The 27593-nt window shown below is 35.3% G+C and overlaps 1 protein-coding gene across 6 annotated transcripts in view; it reads left to right on the top strand.

Annotated features, from left to right (window-relative positions):
• The window catches only part of LOC142986608 (uncharacterized), a 187413-nt gene that overhangs the window by 92084 nt on the left and 67736 nt on the right, over positions 1–27593 (top strand). For all 6 annotated transcript variants that reach the window (XM_076135139.1, XM_076135138.1, XM_076135141.1 and 3 more), the window contains exons 2-6: positions 1762–1876; positions 7224–7397; positions 13032–13212; positions 22903–23027; positions 23483–23661. In XM_076135139.1, the coding sequence (XP_075991254.1) occupies positions 1762–1876; positions 7224–7397; positions 13032–13212; positions 22903–23027; positions 23483–23661 (774 nt within the window). The remainder of the gene's footprint in view (positions 1–1761; positions 1877–7223; positions 7398–13031; positions 13213–22902; positions 23028–23482; positions 23662–27593) is intronic.

Below are 27593 nucleotides of genomic sequence, written 5' to 3'. Positions count from 1 at the left end.
AATGAAATGTGTAATTTATTTTAGCACTGATAAATATTTTTTTTTATTAGAGCTGTCCCGGCAGACGTTGTTTTGCCATATAAAAAATAATGTTAGGTGTGAGCAATCGCTTCGCGCTTAGGGTTATGAAAAATAGATAGTAGCCGATTCTTAGGTTTACTGTATATGAATAACATTAGATAAAAATCGGTTAAACCGTTTTGGAGAAGTAAGTAAGTAACATTGTGACACGAGAATTTTATACATATAATATTAGAAAAATACTGTATTGACTTAAGACTTGCTACTTGGCGTAACAATTACGTGAAATACAGGCATTTATTTATTCATTCAAATGGCGCAGACCCCCATACACATAGCCGTGGATCCCCGGGGGTCTGCCGATTTCTAGGGTATGGATTACCTAGTGTATCAGTGATCAATTGAGGAGCTCATAGCCAGTTGCGCTCACCGGTCGGTAAACGATCTGTGAGTTAAGCAACCATTGGCGCGGTCATTCTATAGATGGGTGACCGCAAAGTGGTATTTGAACTGAGCGTCTCCGTGCTTCGGAGGGCACGTTAAAAGTCGGTCCCGGTTGTTCTCAATTAAGATAACAGTCGTTAAGCCGTGTCAAAGGCCTCTCGGGCGGCTTGAACAACTTTGACACTAGGTTGACCACTAACCATACGATGGATAGATAGTGGTCAATTTTATTCATAGATGCGGTCGTATAGATCACAGAACGTATTTGATACGTTCACAATATAACGTGCGAATATTTGAGTGCAAAAGGATTATACTGTGGTTTTAAAATGATTGAAAATACGAGTAAAAACGGACAAATTTCATTTTCGGTAAAAAATATTGTGTTTTGTATTTTTTTTTATTGGGACAGGACTTTTAGTTGATACCATTAAATATTTCACGACTCATTGTTTCATTATTTCGTTCATAAAATGTGTATTCATTTCATATTAGTTTAGCTACATAGAGTGATGTTATAGAATAGTTATAGGTTATGATGAATGTTTTATATTGCAACAGACGTATGCATTATTCTTTCATATTAAGAAAGCAGTGACGGAACAAATAGTCATGTCAGTAATTACAAAAAGTTATTTGAACATGACATGTCATGTTAAAGTCGATAAATGTAAGTCAAAATCAAAGGATTTCGATGTGTCCTAGTTTCATACAATTTTTAATACAATTAAATTAATTTCTGCTACTGCCTACTAAAGGTGTGTGGAGGTATGTCGCCAAGTGATATCGCCTTAGAGGGATATTTTGTGGCAATGGCAAATTAAATTATTAATCTAGTTCCGTAATTTCTGCGTCACTGCTTTCTTATAAACATTTTCATTAAATGTTATAGATATCATAGTACATTAAAATTTTGATTAAAATTTTGTCAATTGCATCCATTGTTAGAAGAAATTTTATTTATAGTCAACATTTTCTTTGCATTTTACAAGACATGTGTAAAAAAGCTGAGCGTTGATATTATTTTAAGGGTGTATTAATCACACTTACACCTATTGATAATTTTGCAATGAATTGATACGGATGTTTAGTAAATTAAAATTCACCCTATTCTAATAGACTGTGCTAGGGCAAATTAAAGAGTTTCAAAATTCTTTGAAATAGAAGCTATTTATTGTAATCATTCATCAGTATTTTCATGCACGGCAAATATATTTTGAAAAATATTCTCCTGTGTTCTTATTTATAAAAATATGTTTGTTTCTAGTATTAATGTGTGTTTGGTGTGATGCGCAGGAGTCGCGCGGGAGCGTCGTTAGACGAACGGTTCACGAGCGCGGATGACGCGACCGGCGTCCGACTGACGGTGTCCGCCGCACGGACCGGCGACACCGATGTTTACACGCTTCAAGTGAGTATACACCTTTATATTACACTAGCTGACCAGGCAAACGTTGCTTTGCCATATAAATTTAAAAAAAAATAGTCTCACTTATGGGTATGAAAAATAGATGTTGGCCGATTCTCAGACCTACTCAATATGCTCACAAAATTTCATGACAATCGGTCAAGTCGTTTCGGAGGAGTATGGCAACGAAAACTGTGACGCGAGAATTTTATATATTAGATATAATACTTAACCCTTTGACCGCCACAGTCGGCTATACTCGACAAATCAGAATCTGCTCACCACGCTTTCCTTAGCAAATGTCGACAAAAATATAGCGTCGTGAGCACTTTCGTATCGCCGATCGTGGCGGTCAAAGCGTTAATATTAATTATTCATCTTCACCAAATGCTCAATCATATTTTTTTTAACAACATAAAGTGGAGGACTTGTGGCTCCTTCGGATTTCGTAAGCTTGACTTAAGAACTTATTCTGCTCATACCACGGTCGGTGATAACCAATGTATTATAATGTAACATTTATAATGTAGGATATAAGTTCGATTTCCGCGTGGAACTTGTATTCTTATGATCTGTATGAAGCTAGTTGTTAATACTGTTTACGAACTGAGATGACCTATTTTATAAAATTACCATAATATGGAACCGAATCCATAATTGTGGCGTGTTAAAATCGAACTCACGATCACGCGACAGTGACTTAACTGCAAAAAAACCGAAAATGACTTTATTATACCAAAATTATTAGAAGTCTAGACTATAATAGAAGTAAAAAAATCGTTGAAGAAATATTCCATTTTGGCGCGCGAATACTAGGCGACAACGGTGGAATATAAAACTTAAAATTAAACTTAAAATTGTTGTATAAAATTTACAAATTGCGGGATATGCGCAATGATAGAAGCGTAGTGACCGTCTTAACTACTGAGCCAATGACGTCATGATGTTTGTTTGACGTTTCTCTAAAACTTCTATCTGTTATGACTTTGTGAGTTATTTTTTGTGAGCATTGTCACAAGCACTTTGTGTCCGAGGCCACCGGAAGTAACCGATACTCCATGTAAAAATAAACCAGACACTTACACATTGTCTAGTAATACGCAAATATCGTTAATAGAAATTAGAGTAACTTTGAAAAGTTTTGTACAAGAATACCTACCGGTTAAAATGATGACCGTATTTTTGCTTCGCTATAGAAAATGTTGCAAATTTTTTGTGTTTTAGAAAACTATGTATACTGCGCGAGACTTTTGAATAACAGCAAACTGAAAAGCATTCGACTAATTTATCTATTACATGATATTTCAGCAACGCATTATCAAGTTTAGATTATGAAATCAACTAGTTAACAAAACAAAAACGCATCATTGTTTTATTTGTTTTTCTTGGCTTTATAAGAGGTTTAAATGATAAAGATTTTTTTTAAATACCTTCCCTGGTTATTAATATTACTTTATACGTAAATATACAGTCACGATATTCCATCATTCTTTTTAATACAAATACACGTACTAGCACAGCTTACACACTTAATTTCAAAGCGAGAGTTTGAATTCGAACCGACTAACTGCGTGATAGAATTTTATTCATACCGCGCTATCATCTTTTTATTCGAAAAACATTGAATAAAAATCGTATACATGTATTCAAAAAGATGCTGTCAATTAATATTGGAAAACTGGAGTGGGTTCACAGTATAGGATAGATTTTATGGATATAAAAATACTGCTAGTCCGAAACTAGTTTCGATTTGATATAGATAGTTGTGATGTAAAAATATTTTTTTGAATAGGATTCAAGCATAGGATAACACTCCAATCGGTTTTCAGAGCTATGTGTCTCTTCATAAATAAAAATGTATTGCTAAATCTGTTGCTAAGCTCCGAACTCGTCAACTTAATCATTTGAGAAACTATTTTCTGTTATATGTTTTAAGTCAAGATGTTTTTCAATGGAAATTCATTCATTATATATATATATCTAGAAAAAAACTTGATATAGATACGATCTTAGTCGTGACGGTCAGTTTGTAAAAATAATTATGACGTTCTTGCAAAAGAAACATAAAATATCGAGATCAAATTTTGCATGTCTTCAAATTCTTTGAATGGTAGTAAGTTTAAGAAGTTATGTAAAGTCCATACGAGCGCTGCGCTGTAGACCATCTCACGTTCTAGGAAAATAATTTTGTGAGTTTGTGAGAGCATAAATGTAATTAATTAGAATATGAGACATATGTTTGTTTACCCGTAGGTACGTGTATATCTGGGAGCATGGCAGTGGCCCCACAAGTGTAGCGAAAAAAAGCGGCACAGCCGTACCATCCTTTTCTCGAAGCAATTCAGGCTATTTTCGACCTCTTATATTCCGCCGCTTACTAAGTTAGTTTCAACGGTAACGATGAACCTATTGGCAAATAGAGACGATATTAAACTCTGAGTTGCTATTGAAAATTTTGTATTGGTAGTTAAATAAATGCAAAAGTATTGATCCTGATCAGCAGTAGGTACAGACGGTCAATATCGCGAAGAGCGCAGATTAAATTTTTTTTTTTATGTATTTATCATATTATTACGGGGAGTGGTAAACCCAGTGTCAAATTCGCTCAAACGTCTCAAAGGTTTTGGGACCTATTCCTATTTAATACCAAAAAACTAATACCACTGGTATTAGTTAATTATCCCAGTGAATTTTTATTGCGAACGAATACCACTCAAACGTATCCCAAAATAAGTAACCTAATCTATTCCCGACGAATACCAAAACAAAACTCTTAGTACAGTCATAGAAAACATTTATTGTGCTTTTCGTAATTGAATACAATGATCGTCATTCAATCCTCATTTTTAATACACACAATTTTACTTATGGGAGAATCACATGCCATTTGTTTTTACCTGCAAAAAAGGTAATCACAGTAAAGTTTTGGGCAAACGAAACGCCTTAAAGTTTAGTAGTTTTTTTGTGATAGGTTTTATTTCCTCCTGTATAGCTTTATTTTATTCTTTAGATATCTTTCCTACTACGCTTAAACATGTTTAATAAGACTGATTTTGATTGAAATATACATTACTTAAAATCACATTTCACAGCGTTTTTATTACTGACCCTTCATACCATTTTACAAATTTTGGGACTCGTTTATGAGTGGTATTCGTTCAGAATAGAAATTCACTGTGATAATTAACTAATACCAGTGGACGCGGTGGTATTAGTTTATATTGAACCTGGCTTCTAGTTTTTATTATGCAATAATTTAAAAAAACGTCAGAACTTTGTCGTTGTTATGTAAGATATGTTCATTTGCAATGTATTGAAACAAAGACTTTCTTTACAATCAACTATGAGACAAAATAAAAAAGAGACTAGACTTTAAACAAGAAAAACGAATTTGAAGACTGCAAATTAGTTTACTCCGACACAAGATTATAACAGAATTAAATATATTTTTTTTAGTTGTATTTATACTAAGCCAGACTTTCGACATAACCTCTAAATCCCGAGGACTCACAGTGGAAATACCATCCTTTTACGTTATATCCGCACCATAGGTCGTTTGACCCAATGATCGTTTACCGGGCACAATTAGCAATTTCTATATAAAAAAATAATTCAGTTAACTTTTGGGCACAATTTTTTTAAATACAGTTTTCCATGGAAAAGGCTCGAGAGCCGAATATCGAAATTAATATATTTAAATTTTTTATTTGGAAGTTTTCGATATCGCACCAATCCTATTTTTAGTGGGCGATTTTTGATGTCATCCCTAGTTTCTAGAATTAGCGATTTCAATTAAAAACTGCGGTGTTGATTATGAAACTGATGAGGTTTAGTTGATTTTATTTGTTCACTGTAATGGATATTTACATAACATGTACATATTCGACGTAATATGAATTTATTTTCAATTAAATATCAATAAAAATCAAACATTTTAATATTTTCAATAAATTCAAAGAGGTTGCATTAGTCACAGTATTTCTCCTCATCATTGTCGACCGATAACCAATCAACATGGAGAAATTACCTTAAAATTGAAATGAAAATAATCAGCGACATTTCTGGTCAAAAGTATGGATACTTCTGCCTCTGTAATTCTAAGTATCTGCAAGTGTCCATATCGATTTAACTAAATTATTTTTTTGGCTTTCCAATTCGTTTTAACTTCTATAATATTTGAAAGCAGCAAAACGTAAGAGTATTTCAAACACTATGCAACCAGTTAAAACAGGCGTGGTGTTATAACAAAAGTTATAACATCTGACAGGTCAACAAAAACACAGATTTGGTCAAATCTAAATAAAAGAAATCTCTCCTTTTGTGTCATTTCCAAGATAATACAATTCTTAATGTTGTACAAAGGGCCTTACAAACATTTAAAGGAAACCGTAGTGCATGAGAAACTACTAGAACAGACCTATGACAACATTGATTTATAGTAAAACCATATTAACTTTGGATAAAACATTTTATTTTTTCATTCTTCTTTATTAAGCGCAGCGAAACCGAGTATAGTTGCATTTCGTGTCAAGAGATGGCGTTACTAGTACTTCTGTTTGATATTTCAGTACAAAATCTACTTCGACTCGCTGTTATTTGGCTAGATAATTCTGTAAATGAAATAAAACGTACTAAAATGAGATATTATAGTAACAATCATCATTACACTACACATAGACATATTTTCAAGCAGATTTAGTTTCTGTGGAAATAAAATCCCTAAAAATTATGCACTAACACAATAATAAAGTCTTGTCCCGCGGGACTTTTATAGATAAACGAACGTTTCATGCACAAACCCGAAACCACAACGAATAAAGGATTACTTAAGCAATTTGTTCCGTATGGGAATCGTATCCACGAAACGCCTATACAGTGGTTACGTCTCTCTTAACTACGACACCACGAATGTCGTCGCAGTTAGGAAGCTTACACAGAAAAATCGCTTTTTTTACATGTTACTATGACGATATTTTTTTTAATAAAGCTATTTATTAAAACATATCATATTGTCGACATCTAACGGAGGTTCGATGCTTTGAAGTGTAGATACAGTGGTGTAGAAAAAGACAACTCCCGCACAAAGAATTGCTTTTGTCACGGGGACTTTACAACCAGACCCAAACAATATTATTTGTGGATCGCAAAAATATTTTTTTCGAGTGAATCTATCCCACAACTTCCCGATGGAATAGTAGCGGCGTGGCGACCTAAACCACTGTGCCCAGGAGGTAGTCATTTCATTAGATACTGAATCTATTATAGCAAAACATGATTCACGTAATTATTTTTTTCCCCTTGGGAGTAGGCAGAGAAAAAAAACAAGATCTAATTATACCATCTTTTTCAGGCTAGCAATGCAGCCGGCACGGACACGGCGCGGGTCCGGCTGGAGGTGCCGTCAGACGAGGCGTCCACGGGCGAGGACCCGCCGACCTTCCTGCGACGCCTGCAAGACCTCACCGTGAAGGTCGGCACCCGCACCCGCTTCCTCGTGGAGATTGTCAGCTCGACTGAGTGCAAGGTAAGTTGAACCATGTATCTTAAACGATAGATTTTTTTCAATGTTTCCAGGTATAACTATATTAGTTGGTGAATAAATAGATGCTTTACTCCTAATTCAAAAACCACGAGACAAGATTAAACGCTTTGTAATAATAAGTTTTAATAATGTTTATAATTAGAAGTACACGAAATTCGTGCCCCTTTTTATTAAAAATAGCTTAAGAGCGTATTTTTTGGTAGCGATGTACAGTAGTGTATAGGACGTTTTTTGCTTGAAGTGGTCATGCATAGTCGAGTTATTTAAACAGAAGAGGTTTCAAAAGTATTTCATCAACTATCGACTACCGACAATACGGCTAGCCATCGAAAAAAACTTGTATGACAATTGGTTCAGTGCCTCTAGCGGGCGTAGTAGAAAATATTTTGGCAGTACATTTTAAATGTCAATCTTTCGATACTCTATGGTTCCAATTGTAGAGAATCGTGCTTCAGCTATTGTTTTTTTATCTTTCTATTGAGAGTTAATATAACATATTATTATCAACTAGTCGTACCGTTAGTGTTGAAAGTAATAATCCAAAAGCTTTTACCGACCAACGTTCTTAGCAGCTTAATTGAGAATTAATAAAAATTAATACTTAGGTACTAATAAATTAGTTTTAGGCTGACAGTAAAATAAATGCCTAACCCATTTTAAGATTTTGAAACTCACTACTTCACACACACGAAACACGGTCATTGCTACTCTATACATTATTAGTGTATTGATTGCCTAATGCAATGATTGGTGTCGTCAAACTGTCTATGTCCTTTGATCTCCTTTGAATATCGTGACGTCAGTGTGTGATATGTATAGGTATACACTGCTTAATGATATAGCCAAGTCCAGGAAACTCATCTCATTACGGCACTTAATTGAAATTGACGCCCTTTGTGGTCGCCTTTGACTATAACAGGGTTGTAACTAAACTTTGATTCCCATCAGCATAATTGTGCAGATTTTCCTCAAAAACGTTTCAGGATCCGGAAAACTTAACACGAGTTAATCATGATTTTTTTAGACCCATGAATTCGCTTGAAAGTCAAACGCAAATCTCCTTTTTTTTATTTTTAACCGATTACTGTCCCACTGCAGGTCAAGGGTCTCCTCCCAAACGAGGTGGAGGGATTAGGCCTTGAATCCACCACGCTGGCCAAGTGCGTGTCCTTAAATGTCAAAAAACTTCGCATGGGGCGGGCTTCCGATAAATCATTCGATTTATTTACGCTTTTGTATCCAAAAAACTTAACGCACGGTGCTTGAACATTATCACATTGGTTTAAATTTTAGTCTAGTTTAATTAATGTTTTTGAAGGCTTATTGCATGTTTTTAATATATCAACCATCTAGAACTTTGATTTACATCCGATACAGCACCGTTACAACCCTATACTAGCCTACTCTATTCTAGTAAATACTTACCAATATAAGAAAGTGCTTTGAGGAATAATCTCTGTGTAACTTATAACATATACAAAAAAAAATATGTGTCTTAAATCTCTTGACAGAAGAGACACCTTTTTGACCGTCCAAAATGAAATGGTGAAATAAATTCGTTGCACGTATTTTGCCAAACTGAAAAAGCAAATGTGGGTAAGGCGGTATTTTAACATAATTATATTTTCGAAATCGAACAATTTATTTAAATTTGCAATTAAATTATGGAAACATTATTGAAATGAGAACAAAACTCTTTTGTCTATGTACGTAACACGGTGGTGAGAGAACTATTTCAATAATACACGTAGAGCGAGAGGATAAGGGACATTATTAAATAAATAACATTTTAAAACAAAGAGCACAAATTCATTCAAAATTAACATTAAAATATTCATAACAATTTATAATTGTTTTAAATTAATATTTTACGATAAAATATTCCGTCGTTTTCTACATAAAGACTACTCTATTCACTATAACTATTTAATACTATAAAATTATTATCTATGGTCACTATTGTATCGACTTTAGATAGATTCGAAACTGGGCAATCATTGTACTCAAAATGTCATCAATAAAAAGTTTTACAAAGTCAGACAATAAATAAATCAAGATATTTTCAGTCCTAATAAATAATAGCGACCCTTTTAATTCGTGAATACAACCGTAGTTTGGCAGACAAAAGCTCTTTATACCTAAGGGCGAACACATACCATTACTAAAATAGCTAAGATTCAAACTTTTTAGTTCAATTAAAAAGAAATTTATATCGCGCGACGAAAATAGCATCGAGGGCCACGTATGGCCCGCGACGCAGATTGAAACAGAATTGGACATTTAAATAAACGGCCAAATTCGTTTGAAAGATATTAATCGGCGCTATAATAAGAATTCGTTTAAATGCTTTAATGAAATAGCTTTGTTTTGGTATGCGCCATTTCAATTTTGTGTAACTTTGATGTGCGCTTCTTGATCTGAGAAAATACAAATGACTAATATTGGATTTAAATACGTCTAATAGTTTTCGTCCCAACCCGCACTTAGCCAGCGTGGTGGACTCAAGGCCTAACCCCTCCCCCTCGTTTGGGAGGAGACCCTTGCCCTGCAGTAGGACAGTAAAGGGTTAAAAAAAATAGTTTATGGTTTATTAAAAACTATCTGCATCATATTAGAAGACAGTATGGCATACACTATTTCTTGTTCAACACCTACTGGCTAGTACAATGAGAGATGCTTAATATAGAATAAAAAAAAACTTTACGTCAAATTGTCAAATACACGCGCCTATTTTTTGTTCTCTCGTTTCGTCTTTACGATTCAGTGTCTGCCTACAACAGATTTTCATTAACGCTCGTGAGAAACCTTGAGAAACATTGGAATGTCCAACAACACAAGTCGTGACATAATTCTGTCTATTTTCAACGCTAACATCCGTAGGTATTTATAATATGTTATTGAGTTCCCGCGCTCACTGACAGCTCCCGGAAAAACAAAGATGGCGCCTCAACGCGCGAATTTTTGCATGATTTTTTTTTTACTTATCGACTGTTTAAGTATAATTTATTAACCTACCGTGAATAAATTCGGGCTTATTATAAGAAAATTCTGCTGATGGCAGAAAAATTATCTATCTTTCATTGCTTGCGAAACAAAGCTTGCGTTAACTAATTCAAAAGTATACTTTCTTGCAGTTCAGTTCACTACTATTTCTATTAATGTGTGTAAAAAATCCAGTGTTTTTTAAAAGAGAGCTATATTTTTAATAATTTATGCAAAGCGATTGTATATAGTCGAATGCCGCGCGGACTGTGTCATGGCGATTTGTTGTATGCTCTGCGCTATGTTAATACTGTCGTATATTTTGACTGAGCTGTTATTAATAGGCTGAGCGTGCCAGGTGTCTGAAACATACGTTCTAGTAAAATTATATCTAGTTGTATTAGTAGGGTAAAGATTGTTTCAAGAAATTTTAGGGCAATTCTGTATAAGTAAATTTTATTAATGTTAATGTCCCACTGCTGGGCAAGGGTCTCCTCCCGTAACGAGGGAGGGGTTAGGCCTTGAGTCCACCACGGTGGAAAAGTGCGGGTTGGGGACTTTGCATGCCCTCAATAAATGTTTTAAACACATTTTAGGCATGCAGGCTTTCCTCGCGATGTTTTCCTTTACCGTTAGAGCAAGTGATAATTATTTCTTATACACACATAACTTCGAAAAGTCATAGGTGTGTTCCCTCAGATTCGAACCTGCGACCACTTTTGCGGGAGGTATCAACTTATACCACTCGGCTATCACTGCTCTTTGTAATTCTGTAATTAAGCTTTGCAAAATCTGGTCTTCTTGTTTCTAAAAGCCCAATACAATAATCATTACAGTAAGGCCCTCATCAGGTGGTTGTAAAACCACGCTGTAAACGGCCAAAAAAAGAAGGATTATTATAATATTAAAAAAGGACTATTATTATATCCCTGTTTTAAGATTCGTAATATAGATATTTTAATGAACATATAGTTATGTGAACTATATGAGAATTAAAATGAAAAAAACGTTTATTAAAATACACAAAATTAAAACATTTTTAACATCTATCTTACAACTACTGAGATCATTTTGCGTATTGCAAGGTTACACAGTTGGTGACATTCCGTGGTCCCCACACTAGGCAAGCTTGTATCGTGGGGTCCCATGACAGTGTATATATTATATACCATAGTAATATGTGACGCGTTGATACCACCAATACATAAGACAACATAATACATCATCAATGTTTTATACCAGCGTAATATTGTTAAAATCATTTGGCGATTAAAAAGAGTGGCCAGGAGTTTCTTGCCAGCTCTTCTCATTGGCCCTACCTTCCGAACTGGCGGTAAATTCACTCTCTGTATCATTGACTATCATAAGTGTCAGCACTTGACCTAAATGAATAAATGATTTGATTTTGATTTTTGATTTCAACTGTTCGTGATAACAGTATCAGGACTAAGTTACTTCGGGAACGATTCAAGCTGCATACTTTTCTTTAAATGCATGTTTTATTGAAAGGTTATATTTATGCACATTTCTTAGGAAAATGTATGTCTTCTTCTTTATTAAACTATTTTTTCTTAATTTAACTATAGAATTTTATATGACGAGGGACAAAATGCGGACATAAAATACAAATAGACCAAAAGTTATAGTTTTTAGATCATCAATCGAATGTTTCATTACTACATTACACTACTTAATCGATAAAAAATAATGTATCGTGATATTTGTATGTGAACAATTAAATTTACTTTACAACAATTTAATTTCTTTAGCGAATGTAAAAAGCTTAGCCATGAATAAGTTCTATGCTTGATTTTTTTCCTCCAGTTAAGATTTCTTTTTATAGGAGATATCGTAGCTTCTCCTGAAGCTAATAAAACTAGTTCAGAAAATAAACTTCATTTTAGTTCGATGAAAAATATGATCTCGTGTACGATATCCACTTTCAAACTTTTATGAATATTCAGAATTCCATTTTCCTTGCAACCAACAAGATGCCATAAAAAATATATTTCTGATATCATATATTTTACCGATTCTACAGCTGGGCAAATAAGAAATATTTTATTGGTGAAAGAATATACTGTAAGAAACCTTTCTATGACTGAAAATATTTTTAAACTTAAAATCCCTATGTCATTATCATTTAGGCTCAATGTCCCACTGCATGGCAAAGGCTTCTCCTTACTGACCCTAACTTTCAGCCAGCGCGGTGCCTAACCTTTAAGGCCTGGCTCATTACACTAATAGAGAAAAGAGGCTTAAAGTAACTTGTAGGTATATATAATATCTTGAATTACACATGTTCTTTAAACAATAAAAGGTATCTTCTCGTAGAGAGAGGGTTATATTTTGAGACTATCACGTTGGAAAAGCCCGACGTCACATTTTGTTAAAAAAGTTGCCTAATCTTTGCGTGATGAGCACAAGTATTTGTTCTGAGCCTGGTTGTGAATTATCTATATAAGTATGTATTTAGAAGTATATAAGTATGTTTATCAGTTATTTGGTTACCATAGTACAAGCTCTGCTTAGTTTGGAATCGAATGACCGTGTGTGAATTGTCCAATGATATTTATTTATTTATTTTAATCTATTCAGTTTTTCGACTCTCATAAAACGTCTTTTCGTTTCCAGGTGACCTGGTACCGCAACGAACGTCGGCTGTTGGAGGCCGAGAGGGTATCCCTGGCCAGGGACGGCAACTTCTGGTGCGCAGATGTTGCAGCCGTGAGTGTAGATGACGCGGGAAGATGGACCTGTACCGCGGAGAACGCCGGGGGCAGAGCTAGCTGTTCTGCGCATCTTAATGTCCTTGGTAAGAATCAATTTAATAGATAAATCAACCTTTCCGTATACGTTGGCTTTTCTTTGTTCACTGCTGACTGAAAAATGTTGGTATGCTGGAATACATTTTCATCTACGTAGTTTTAATTTTAAAACAGTTGATGGGAAGATTACTTAATAAAGAAAAGGAAAGGCAAGAATTATTCAATTAAAATCCATTACGATTTATGTATTAAAATAGCACCTTTGCCTAGACCTAAGATATATTCACGTGAAGGATGATAAACTATTTTAATTAATAAACAAATACATACATGGGAAAAGAATAATCTAGAGTAGTTTTTATCTTGAATGTTTTCCCCTTTTTGCGTTTGTACATATAAAATTATTATTTAAAGTATTTATTTAATGTAAAGTTATAAAAATTGTACAGATTATAAATATCAGCCTGTTTTTATATTATATTCTAACTAATCTAGCCTAGCTGCGACTGACGCGTAAAATTATTAAGGTTCTGTCGGTTATTCTGAACGTTATACGAACAACTACTAATTATAGTGGAATGGAGACTATATAATTTATTGACTTATATTGTGACAAATAAATAGAAACTTGAACGGTGTAAATCGGTTGGATAGTTTCGTAGATATAAATATTAGGTCGGGGAAAAAGTCTTTTCGCTGTATAGTATGTATGAACTTGTAATACATACTATAATGCGAAAAGACTTTTTCCCCGACCTAATATTTTGGCTCAGCGCAGACCAACTACCGTAGACTGTATAAAATAAAGGTTTAGCACGCAGTGACAGCACAAAATAGACTTTGGCATTGTGGATAGTTTGGTTACCATGTCTCTTGATTACCAATCGGGTCTTGAGTTCAATTCCCGAAGGGAAACAAATCTATTTCAGAAATTCATGTACAGTTATCCTGGGTGTACTTTGTGTCCGTTGTTTGTATATTTGTAAAAAGTAATTTTTACAAATTTATAACTTACAGCTGACCTGTAGAACTTAGTACCGCCTAATAGTCGCTTCTTATTTTGTTCTGCAATTTCTACATTTTTCCATCTACTCTTCGTAGAACCATTCTCGTACCTACTTAAAGGAATGTTATAAAAAGTAAAAGGATTTGCGAAATCGGTTCAGCTGCTCTCGAGGTTTGCGCTTAGCATAATTTTTCGGGATTCATTTTTATATTATACATTAGGTACCTTCAAATCGAACAAAATATTTTTCCAAACATTTCGTGAAACTACTAAAAGCTTTTCGCTGTATTGAGTAGTCCCCCTTTTCGATGAAAAAATACCAACTGGATTATTCTAAAATATTGTTAGCATGTTAACACAGTGTACAAAATTTTACAGTGAACTACTGTAGCGCCAGGTAACTTTGTGTGTCTGATTGTGGTAGCAAATCACTGAGCAAAAAGTGACACGAAAACCTAATGATTACGGCTAAAGTATTTTTAATGACGTTGCGATTATGGTAGGTTTGATTTTAGGCATAATCTTTTTACACTATTTCTTAAGAAAGTCATCAAAAACTAAAAAAAATTAAGTATATATGATAGCGAGTGAAATTATATAATTTTATGAGTTTCTGTTCTAGACAAAATACACCTATCACCTATTATACAAAAATATTTTCTTACAACTCTTACATAATTTTGTAATGTGGTTAGTGGAAACGTTTATGAATATGAAAACAACAGTAAATACAACTCAAACCAAAGCAACAATTAGGTACACAAACTTAAATTCATTCCGGGTAGAAATCCGACCCGCGAGCTTCGCGTACTGAGGTACGGCGTAGTGACTAAACCACTGTTACACGCCACCGCCGTTTATAAAATTTCTTACTCGAGTTAGGTACTTTGTACACAAGGCTACGAAAATCTGGTATATAACAATTTTAAATATCAACGCTATCTGTGAGATTTCTTACTCAAGGTAGGGCTTTTGTACACAAGGCTACGCGAATCTCCGATATCAGCCAATTTTAGGCTATGAAAATCTATTGAGGTTCAATGACAATCATCCCGCTACTGGATGGCAGTAGTCGTTTGAAGAATAAAATAGTTGAGTATCGGAAATTTACGTAGACTTAAGATTTCCGTATCTTATTACACATAATATATGAAACATGCAATGGGAGAGCTTAAAAGTTATATTTGCGTAGTCTTATTAACGAAGGGTCGTACTGTGTGACGCGATGAACATTCTGTACAATCCTTCTTCACTGGGGATACCTTTTACACTGTGTACCCTGTCCATAACAATTATAGAATCGGAATGCGATTATCTGTCCATCAGAGTCCAGCGCGGGGGGGGGGGGTTAGAAAAGCCTTACAAATTAAATCTGACTAACACCCATACACCTCATGCATCTGCCTAGACATTTACTTAAAAAAATCGGCTAAGTGCGAGTCGCACTCGCGTATGAAGGGTTCTGTACCAAAAAATACGAAAAAACACGTTTATTGTATGGGGTCCCCATACAATCAAAGTTTTCGTCGATCTTCTTAATATTTATATTTTTTGTTTTAGTTTTTAGTATTTGTGAAAATTTCAGCTTTCTAGCTATCACGGTTTATGAGGTACAGGACACAGACAGACAGTGGAGGCTTAATAATAGGGTCCCGTTTTACCCTATGGGTACGGAACCCTAAAAAAACAGGTTTTTAGTTCGCCAAATGGAGGGTAGGCAGGTTTTTGGAAAAGCTTTTAGTCTAGGCTGTGTTTTGCATTCAATTTAGACGATGGACAGTTGATGTGTGATACTGTTTGGAAAAGTATAGTAGTTTTTAAGGCAATGCTTTGCAAGATAATGATTTTCGGGTTGGTGATGAGGAGTCTTATAATGTGAATAATAAGTAAGCGAAACAGATATTTAAGTTAGTATAAAATGCCTAGCACACACAAATTTAAGGGCCAATTTCCTACTACTATCGACTATTATTTATAAAGCTATTGAAAAATTTTGTATAAAAAATTGAGCTATCACATTGCCGTATTTTCACAAGATTTATTCTTGCCGAAGAAGCGTTTTCCTACGGCTTACTTACTTTTCACAGTAGAAATACTTAACAAATTATAACACTTAGGATATTTAATATTCCATCATATTAATTGCTAACTATTTAATTCTGCACAACGTGAAATATCTTCTTTATTTCGTTTACAAGCGTCCTACTTTCGGTTAGTACTCCAAACCTGCCAATAGATGGCGCTAGTAGTACTTTCAGTCGCTGAAATTACGGAAAATTATTTTACCGTGCTCGCGTTACGATACCTTTGTGTGATATTTGCATACTAACTATTTATTTCTGCCAAATGCCATTGACGTCCATCAAGGAGATACTGTCATATTATAAAAAAATTAGGGCCAACTACTGTAAATGGCACTTTTCTCCAAACCTATATAAGTAATTTAGTTTTTGTAATTCTTCCCCGACGCTATAGATGTGCATTTGCTATTAAGTCAGATAACGAAGTTTGGTTCGATTCCCAAGTCACGGAAAATTCTAGCAGGTGTTTGGAATGTTAGTTTGGAATATTTTCTAGAGAGCAGCCTAGAATTTAATATCGTGATTTTTAATGACGTTTATAATAGCGTAAGGCAATAAGCCTATTTCATAGTCGCTTCTCACTATATCTGCTTAGATTTATAAAACTCCTCAGCGAATTTTGGTGCGGATTTTTAACAGATACAGTGATTTAGAAAGAAGATTTATGTGTAAAAATTGTAAAAGATTTTTGTATAATAATAACTTTTTAAGCCCGGCAAAGCGTGATTTACTTATAGGTATTTTTTTAAAGCAAAAATAGAATGTTAAAAATTTTTTAGTGGTCCTGAAAATCTTTATATATAGGTATATAATTCTTCTGTAAGTGTGTATGTCACTGAACTTGTCTTAAACGACTGGACCGATTTTGATGATTTTTATTGTGTGTGTTCAAGGGGATCTGAGAATGGTTTAGAATCACAATTTTGTCCGCTGGACAATGTTTTTTTAATTAATTTTTACAAATTAAAGTCGTGTAGACAGGACAACGTCTGTCGGGTCCGCTAGTATCTATATATAAATTTACTAGCTGACCCGCGCAACTTCGCTTGCGTCACAAGGGAGAATAAGTCAACATTTTCCTCTTTTTGTAACATTTTTTACTGATACTCTGCTCCTATTGCTCGTAGCGTAATTACATATACCTCATAGCCTTCTTCGATAAATGGGCTATCTAACACTGAAAGAATTTTTCAGATCGGACGAGTAGTTCATGAGATTAGCGCGTTCAAACAAACAAACAAACAAACTCTTCAGCTTTATAATATTAGTATAGATAACAAAACTTGGGCTATTACAAACATTCGAACGTCAGCTAAAAATGTATTTTTTATCTGACCTTTCGCTCATACTTGCATTTATTATGGGTTTGCCCAAGCGTTCACTGTAAAAATAAGTATTCGTCGATTCACGATTACACAGATAGCCACGTAGAGATGAATGAAATAATATGAAATAACCTTTAGAATATATTTTATTAATAAACATTATACTTAATTGCAACACAAAATATGAAACTACTTAAAATTACTTTTTTTCTTAAAACGATAGTCTTTAACAATACTTCATTTTATTAGAATCCACATTAGTTAAGTACTAATGTTTAAAAGCTATAACGTAATTGCATTCAAATTGCTGATTTACCTACCACTACATCAGCCGTATACATACGAGCGGTATCCCAATAAAGATGTATTAGAGGTACATTGTCCTATAACTATGATCCATTTGACTCTGACATGGATAGCCCGAATAGTCCTGTTGTACAATATTTACCTTATATCTATAACAGCTCGACCAGGAGCAGCCCAAACTGAAGTCAACGACGTTCTACAATAGTTTGACCTTATAACTTTATTAAAATATACATGTATTTATTGCATGTATTTATTGCATTATTAGAAACTTTCATAATTTTACAATGTTTGATGTACTAATATTTTTTATGGAGATTTTTAATAATAAACTTAAACGTAAAGCGTATCGAGTATCGAGAATCTGACATTTACAATTTACTGCAACAAAATAGTTGCCACGGCGCCCACTAGAGGCGGTGATCAGATTTTGTTACAGAATATCTCTATAGATGTCGATAGTCGAAACAGGCAGTGAATCGCGCTACTGGTTAATTTTGGGTAAACAATGGCAAACAACTATTTTAAGTCGTTGATCATTTACATCGCGCTATTATTATTCTATTCATAGTTATATATCGAGATCTGGTAAATTTATTGCTATTAGATGCATAACTATTATATTACTTTCAGTTGATTTCAAAATGCAAGGATAAAATATGTATTTGCACTGAAGAAGATAGCAATAGCCACCTTTACACACACACTCTATCGCGCATGAAACAACAATATCGCAAGAAGAGAGGGTGTACCAGGGGAAAGGAAGGAACAACTACGCGCCGTGCTCATCAGTCAAGCCCGCGAAGGAAATCGCGAGCGACAGCTCTCCCAAGAACGTGCTGTAGAATGTGTGCGCAAAGGTGGCTAATCTCAGAAAAGACTTTTTGACACGACCCAAGAACTGTTGCGCCGCAGTCGTATTAAACGTGGGCTATAGTCGGATTTTAGTGAAAGCATTAAACGAATTGTTTACTAAAATATAGCGGATGGCGCATCCGGATAGTGAGTGGTAGTTATGCCTCTATACGCTCTTATATCGGTAAACACCAATATCGTTTCATTTTCTTTTAGTAAAGAAAAGCTTCCCAAGCCCATAAATACACCATTATGCAATAACACAGCACCAGATGCTACTCCTACAAGGTTGTCAATGTTTAATAAACATATAAAATATCCCCAAGATCTAGGAATCCATTCATCACAGTCCGTCCAAACAGTGTCTACTACGTAATCAACAGCATCTAGTTGAAAGTTTTGTTTTACATGTAACCGGTCAATGAAACCGAAACCGACTATACTAAATATTCCGTCAGGCTTTATTTTAACTCTTCGACTAATCGGCATTTCAATCATGAACGGATGCCGCATTTTTTGAGCTTCCTCAGATACTGGAACTGAGTTTTTAACAGCCAGCGCCACAACGTCGTGTAGTGGGGAAATTAATGGCGCCTCCTCGTGAACTGCTATGTATGACGTCTCAAGTAAATCGTATTGGTAACGTAAATTAGCAACTTCTATTGCGTAGCTCTGTGTCCAGTCACCGCGTACAACATGAATTTTTAAATTTTTACCTTCCATTTCAACCATTTCCTCTTTTGCGCCAGTGATAGGCCGAAATGGATTGGCTGAAGCTAATAGATTGTAAGCCCAAGTCCACACTCCAGTACATAAAGGTTTGCCTTCGTAAGATATACCCACAACAAAATCGTAATTATCATTATGTTCCATCCATGTGTACTTTATTCTTTCACTTAGAGTTTGGTCCATGTTATATTCCAATGCTACGAACAAAATTAACAGGAACCTAAAAAAGTCTTAATATTAGATATTAAGTCATTAAAATATTAATTATCGTAATCATCATTCATTCAGCACTGCTTTTCTTTAGTTACCACCTTCCTCAATAAAACATTGGGAGATGTATGTGGGGATGTTAAATAAAATTACAAACAGTAACTCGATTCCCTACCTCTAACGACTACCAGCAACCGGCTATCTATCGAGAAATTTTGCACCAAAATGTGATCACCACCTCTAGCGGCTTTATTTGCAATACTAAAAGTTTTTCTGTGCTAAGTTTTAAACTTTTTATCTTGTCTCAATTCGGCCATATTGGACCGCGATTTGACGTGGCATTTGAAATATTGTAATTGGCCGAAGTAAAAGCACGGCAGCTTGATCATAATTATATTATTAATGATCTTTCACTGTATCGTTTGTCCATCAGAGCCCCCACTGTCCCTACATTTCAAATTTCAAACTCTTATTTCTCGATAGTACCGACTGTAGATAATCGCGCTACTACTATTCACAATTTCATACGTAAAATTTTAAAAGTAATATTTTTATTCTTACATTCCAAACCAAAGTCAATTCCATACCGCCAAATTGTAAGCTTTCGCCATTTAGTCATAGGCAAAGATTATATTATTAAAAGTTTATTAAAGTACTTACATTTTTAAGTGAATCCGTAATTGTGAGCCACAAGAAGTAGTGAAAATGAATTCCAGGTAATGAACACTGTTTCTTATTATAACGACGGTCTTTGAGCATCTAGAATTCGTAAACAAAAACACTCTAATTGTGGTATTTGCGATAAATGATCAGAAACACTATGGACAAATGAACCAATTGTGTACAAGTGTAAACATTCCGCATTGAATTTTATTCGATTCAAATATTGTTTGAATCTTCAATGAAATAAAGTGGGATCAGAACGAAACAGTTTTCTAGCACTTTCGCGTGTATTTAATTTAAAAGGTCGAAAAAATATTAAATTTTACGGACTGTCACCATTCCTCGACGTATAATGTCGTTCCAATCATAAGTAATTACTTACCGAGAGGTAAATATAGGTAATATAGAAGGTTTAAAATGTCAAAATATACAGTGCTCCATTACAATGTTAACGAAATTTAAAATTATTTTAACGTGGCTGCTAATGCATGCTACACTCTGAGGACTAAACTACTGAACCGTTTTTCATAACATTTGCATTAGATAGTTGATCGTCTGGGATCATACTATGTCTATATATCAGTCTATGAGAAGACTCGACAGCAGCAGACGACATTATCTAGTGAGTATCGTATCCAACACTGACTTACTCTACCTCACTACTCATATTAAACAGGATAACAGGTGTATAATAATATGACACCCAGAATCTAAGCGTTTTCAACCTAATCTAATAGGTCAAACAAAATTTTCAATTTCCATAATAACTTTTGAATATACCTACATATTTATTGGTTAAATATATCTATACTAATATTATAAAGCTGAAGAGTTTGTTTGTATGTTTGTTTGTTTGTTTGAACGCGCTAATCTCGGGAACTACTGGTCTGATTTGAAAAATTCTTTCAGTGTTAGATAGCCCATTTATCGAGGAAGGCTATAGGCTATATGTCATCACGCTACGACCAAAAGGAGCAGAGTACCAGTGAAAAATGTTACAAAAACGGGGATAATTATGATTCTCTTATGTAACGCAAGCGAAGTTGCGCGGGTCAGCTAGTAGATCATAATATATTTTTTCACACATAAAAAGAAACAACTTATGACTTACTGTAGCTCGATTCTCTACTCATCGAGAAATTTTGTATGAAAATCTGATCAGCGCCTCTGACGGGTGTCGTATGAAACATTTTGGCAGTACATTCTAAATGTCAAATGTCGATAGCTAGCCGGTTGTCGGTAGTCGATAGTGGTAGAGAATCGAGGTACTGAATACCTTTCTTTGATGTATAAAACCGTTGCAATGAACAATAGTTTATTTTTATTGATGATATGATTATATTTAACTTTTAACTGCACGTTTGGCGCAGTGGTTTAAGCGGTCACCTCGCCGCAACAACCGTAGCGCCGCGTGTGGTGGGTTCGAATCCTACCCGGGACAAATCTTTGTGTGATGAGCACGAGTATTTGTTCTGAGCCTGGTTGTCAATTTATCTATATAAGTATATATTTAGAAGTATATAAGTATGTTTATCAGTTATTTGGTTACCATAGTACAAGCTCTGCTTAGTTTGGAATCAAATGACCGTGTGTGAGTTGTCCAATAATATTTATTTATTTAGAAAATACTCATAGTAGAACTCCAAAAAATTGTGCACAAACAAGATGTATGTCTACATACATCTTGTATGGATTGGATTGTATTGGAAGGTTATAACAGACTAAACTACTATATATTCATAGAGACTGTGATCTCGTTTTACAGTGTGTTCATATTCGTACCTGGCCAAATGATTCCCGAGTAGACAGTGTTTACACATGTCATTTACCAGGTTATTCAATATTGGCGGGAAGGTTATGAAATATAATAATAATGTAAATACTGGAAACCTCTTAACTAGTCTGTCGAAGTTTTAAAATGTATTTATTTTACTGTCAAATAATACTTAATTAATGCTAAAGGAAAACAGTAGCGCGATTCCGGTAACTAAAGAGTATCGAGAATTTGACATTTAAAATGTACTGAACAAATAGTTCCTGCGGTACCCGTTAGGGGCGGTGATCAAGTTTTCATACAAATCTATACTAATATGATAAAGCTGAAGAGTTTGTTTGTTTGTTTGAACGCGCTTATTTCAGGAACCACTGGCCCGATTCCAAAAAATATTTCAGTGTTAGATAGCCCATTTATCGAGGAAGGCTATATAATTAGGCTTAAGGCTATTTCATCACGCTACGACCAATAAGAGCAGAGTACCAGTAAAGCATATTACAAAAACGGGGAAATTATGACCCATTCTCTCTTACGTGACGCAAGCGAAGTTGCGCGGGTCAGCTAGTCTTTATATATATAATTCTTCTGTAAGTGTGTCACTGAACTTCTCTTAAACGACTGGACCGATTTTGATGAAATTTTTTGTGTGTGTTCAGGGGATCTGAGAATGGTTTAGATTCACAATTTTGCCCGCTGGACAATGTTTTTTTAATTTATTAGTAACGTGTAGACAGGACAACGTCTGTCGGGTCCGCTAGTATTCTTATATTATTCTTTTTTTGTTTCAGTGCCAAAAGCCTACAAGCGGCCGGAATTTGTGGAGGAGCTCCGAGCCCTGCTGACGGAACAGGGCACCGTGTCACTTGAGTGCAAGGTGGTGGGCGTTCCTACCCCTGTACTTCGATGGTTCAAGGTATGTGTACCTTAAGCCTTCTCTCTTAAAAATATCATTAAATTTATACCTTAATAAAAATGGCCATTCGTGACAATAGACACGTAATTCGTGTACAATATTGGTTGCGTCGATGGTCGACGTCGATGGTTGCGTCGTAGAAGTAATGCGACTTCTAGACAAAGAGTTCGGATCGTATCCCAAGTTGGGCCGAAAGGTCGTTCCTAAGTTTTTAATATGGAAATTGTTCAGTAATTGCTTTGAAATATGGAAATTTGTGATTTCCTTCGTACCTAGGAAAGCGAGAAAATATATAATGCTTCCGCGTGGTCCCACGGCGTGTATTGGTGTCTGTCTTTGTGTGTACTTTTATGACACCAGAAATGATTGCAAAATTATTACAAAAATTTCACCCAAAAATATTAGACAAAAAATATACGTAGATATTTAACCAGACGATATTTTACAAATTGCAGGACAGTCGCGAGATCAAAGCTGGCGATGTGTTCGCACTCACAGCCAATGCCGAAGACCCTACGTCCTTGGGCACGTACACCTGCGAGGCGGTCAACTGCATGGGCCGAGCCTACTCCTCATCGAAGGTCCATGTCGTCGGGCGTGGCAGCAGGGAGGGATCCACTAGACCTAGTTCCAGGTATATTTTATTATGATGACTATTATTTACATAGTGGGAAGAATGCTTTGAAATATATTTCTATTTGAATGTTCATAATATTCTAATGCCCAGTTTCTGAGTATATTTAACGGTAGTTTATCTATTCAATAGTGTTTTTGTATGAGTTTAAATGCATTGTACGCACATTGAATAGATAATCTACCGCTAAATGTGCCTCAGAATTACAGTTGAAAGGGGAAAAAATTCAATGATTTTTAATAAATGAACCGGGAATCGAACTCCGTAACATTTTAAGGAATCTTCCCGTTAGTCTGTTCGCAATTAACTCGTATTCTACCGAACGGATTTTGTGATTCATGAAAATCGCTTTCTATAAAGTTTTATTTGACTGAGTGTTTTACGACGAATATGTAAAATCTATATTAAAGGATGTAACACTACAATCAGGTTGCAACACTAAATAGAATTAAGTCTGCATTACCATTAGTTATTATCAGGACCATTTCTTTCAAAGTACCAGAGTCACAAAAGCACGGAACAAAATTTTGTAATCTCAAATAAATCCTAAGCCAACTTTTCTGCTGTAAGGCTAGCAGTTCCATTTTCCGAGAAAAGCACAAAGTGGAATAGTTGCCGGAAGCAGATATCACTAATAGTTTCTACGAATACGCTCCTGCATAAAAGTTTATGAAACCTTATATCTGAAATCCGACTGTAGTAGGCACGTTTTAATCCTGCAATATTATTGTTATGAAATTGTACACTACCCACTTGCAACTCTGTTATTTGGGTACTATTGGAAAATTTATCAAAAATTTGATCAAAAAGTCTCTACTATAGAGAATCTACTAAATTCTGTTTTCTGTGGAATCGCTTATACCCAGTTGGATGAATCGGTTGGTGAATGATCAGTGAGTTAAATAAACCTATAGGGCGGAAATTCTATTCACATAGGTGCTTGTTGTTGTTGTTTGTCGTATGGTTAGTGGTCAACCTAGTGTCAAAGTTGTTCAAGCCGCCCGAGAGGCCTTTGACGTGGCTTAACGACTGTTATCTTACTAGACAACAGCCGGGACCGACTTTTAACGTGCCCTCCGAAGCACATAGGTGCTTAGTGGTATTCTTTGTGCTTTGATTAGCACATTAAGAGTCGATCTTGGTAATTGTCAACTAAGATAACAGTCGTAAAGCGATGCCAAAGACCGCAAGATTTCCTAAAATAAATACATTTATCGGAAAGTGATGTGATGTTCGTTCGAACGTACACTTTTAACGTAGACCAACTGCTAAAGACACGATGAAAATAAATTAATACATTTCCTATAGTGCTTGACAAGTGTACTGAAAAATATATTTTCAAAAAGACATTTATTCTTTAAACGTGGCTCTTAACTATTGTTAGAAAACATTTTGAACAGAATGGATATTTTTACTTCATTTTTCTAATCTTTTTGATAGCACTTCTCCGAATGAAACGTTCATTGTATCGTTTTATAAATTGAATCTTAGAATCGCTTAAACTTATTATTTATTTATTTATTTATTTTAAACTTCATATACATGTGTATATAGGCGGACTTAATGCCAAAGTATTATTTACTTTAGAAAATGAGTGTTTGTGAAATAAAGCGCATTTCAGACAGATAGTAAGTGCGTGTTGAGGCGAAGATAACACACTGCCCGCGCCCGACCAACACACGTTTTCAGTGTGCTTATAGTCTATAAGAACACGTTCCTCGCGACACTGTTTTTGCTATACTTTCCATTAACTGCAGTTCGAGGTGTTTTGAAACATGTTCTATACCAGCTTTTCTTCCTTTGCCGCGCTGCAAGTGCGATATAGACGAGGTGTTCTAGGCCCTATTCCGCAATCAACGTGTTAAAACAAGTAATTAAATCCTCCGTACTCTCGCCCCGAATCGCGCTCCTCACGCATTCGCTTTCTGTGTGAACCGCGTTTATATTTTTCGAAGGTAAAAGTTAAGCAATATTTTAAGATGAGATTAATATCCTTCGACAAGTCGCGTGATGGCAGGATAAAAGTTTCTAAGAAAACTTGTCAATATCTTTGCAAATAAGTTCCGTGGAAGAAAATTTTAATCTAAACTCGTGAGAAAAAAATTCTAAGCACGATATAGCTGCGTGTGCAAAAAGCGTTGTACTAAAGTTCTTTTTTTTTCACAGCGACTCGGTTAATTGTTTTTCATTCCATATTCTGGGTTCCATATCTACAGCTTTAAACGGGAATCATATTACTAAGACCTCGCTGTCTGTCGGTCACTAGGCTGTAACTCATGTACCGTAAAAGTTAGACAGACACAGACATTATTATCCTCAGTGCCTGCCAGTCAGTTGACTGCCTCCGTGGTGCAGTGGTTTAGGTCACCACGCCGCAACCATTGCGTCGGGAGGTCGTGGGTTCGATTCCCACACGGGACAATTATTTGTGCGATCTACAAATAATTGTTTCGGGTCTGGTTGTGCTTTGTGTCCGTTGCTTGTATGTTTGTAAAAGTCCCCGCGACACAAGAGCAATTCTTAGTGCGGGAGTTGTCTTTTTAAATAGAGAAATAGAGAGTGCACGAAATCTACAAGAGATTCTACTTTATAAATTCAACTGTTGATTCGACTGAACGAAAAAGACGAACTGAATTCCCAGACTGACCGCTGTAAACGGACTTCAAAGCCGTCGGCATTCGGCGTACCGATATTGGTGTTTATTCGGCTATGTTGCCAAATGGCTACGGGGAAAACTATTGATGGAGCCCGTGGCGCTGTGGTTACAGTAAACTATCTCACTGTGTAGGCTCTTTCCATATAAACGCAACTTATATACGAATGAGTTATCACAAGTCTGTTGAATAGCCTGATTATTGAGGAAGGCTATATAACATTACGCTACAAACATTAGGAGCGGAGTAGCAACTAAAAATGATTAAAAAACGGGGGAAATTGTGGCCCATGTTCGCTTATATGTGACGCAAGCGAAGTTGCGCTGGTCAGCTAGTCATTCATATTTAGTGTTTGTGTTGAGCTCGTGGTTAAGTAACAACAGCCGCACAGATCTCTGAGGATAAGCTACGCTTGCCAAGGTTGATCTGTGGATAGGTGACCATCTTTGACAAATTATTATCGAGTTTCTCCGTGTTTCGGAAGGCACGTTGAATTGTGGGTAATTTGAGCGATATGTGTTCGTTATCTGTATGTTTGCAAAAGTTCACGATACAAGAGCAATTTTTAGTTTGCTCTTCGGGAGTAATCATAAAAAAATCTAATTCACTCTTGTATTATGATCAACCCGTTATAGGAACTCTAATGCAACTGTATAACATTAAATTAAATAGGTCCTTATTTTAAAGTCAGTTCCAAGAAAATCTTGTAAGCTCAACTAAGGTAACTTCGCGTCAAAGTTTTAAGTCAACTCTCCTATGCTTTAAAAAGAATTCAAAATAGCGAAAATTGTGAGTAAAAATCCAGTTTTCATTGAGTGGCCGTACTCTTACCTACTCGTTGTACATTCGAGTATGCACCCGTCAATTTATTGAATATCAGCAGAGGGATACTGTGTTATTGATTTTACAGCCCGGGCTACAGGTAGGGTTGCCAGATGGCCGGGATTCCCGGGATTATCCCGGAATTTTGCCTGCTGTCCCGTGTCCCGTAATTTTACTTTGCTGCCTTAATGAAAAAATACTTGTTTCAAACTTATGTTGCTACGACGTTTTTCTGGGTCATTCTTGCTAAATGAAGACTCGGACTAGACTAAAACTGTGATTCCTTTCGTGGTCCCATAAATGTCCCGGAAATGATCAGCCTGGATCTGGCAATCCTAGCTACAAGTACAAACTATTTGTACATCGCACGGGATTCCACTCAAACTATTCCTATTCCTGTGGTTCATTCTTCCACATGTAGATATTTCTGTTTCATATTTTTACTTTTTCATAGGT

This window comes from Anticarsia gemmatalis, chromosome Z (genome assembly GCF_050436995.1).
Source record: "Anticarsia gemmatalis isolate Benzon Research Colony breed Stoneville strain chromosome Z, ilAntGemm2 primary, whole genome shotgun sequence".
Classification (NCBI taxonomy): domain Eukaryota; kingdom Metazoa; phylum Arthropoda; class Insecta; order Lepidoptera; family Erebidae; genus Anticarsia; species Anticarsia gemmatalis.
This window is presented reverse-complemented; position numbering and strand designations above follow the sequence as displayed.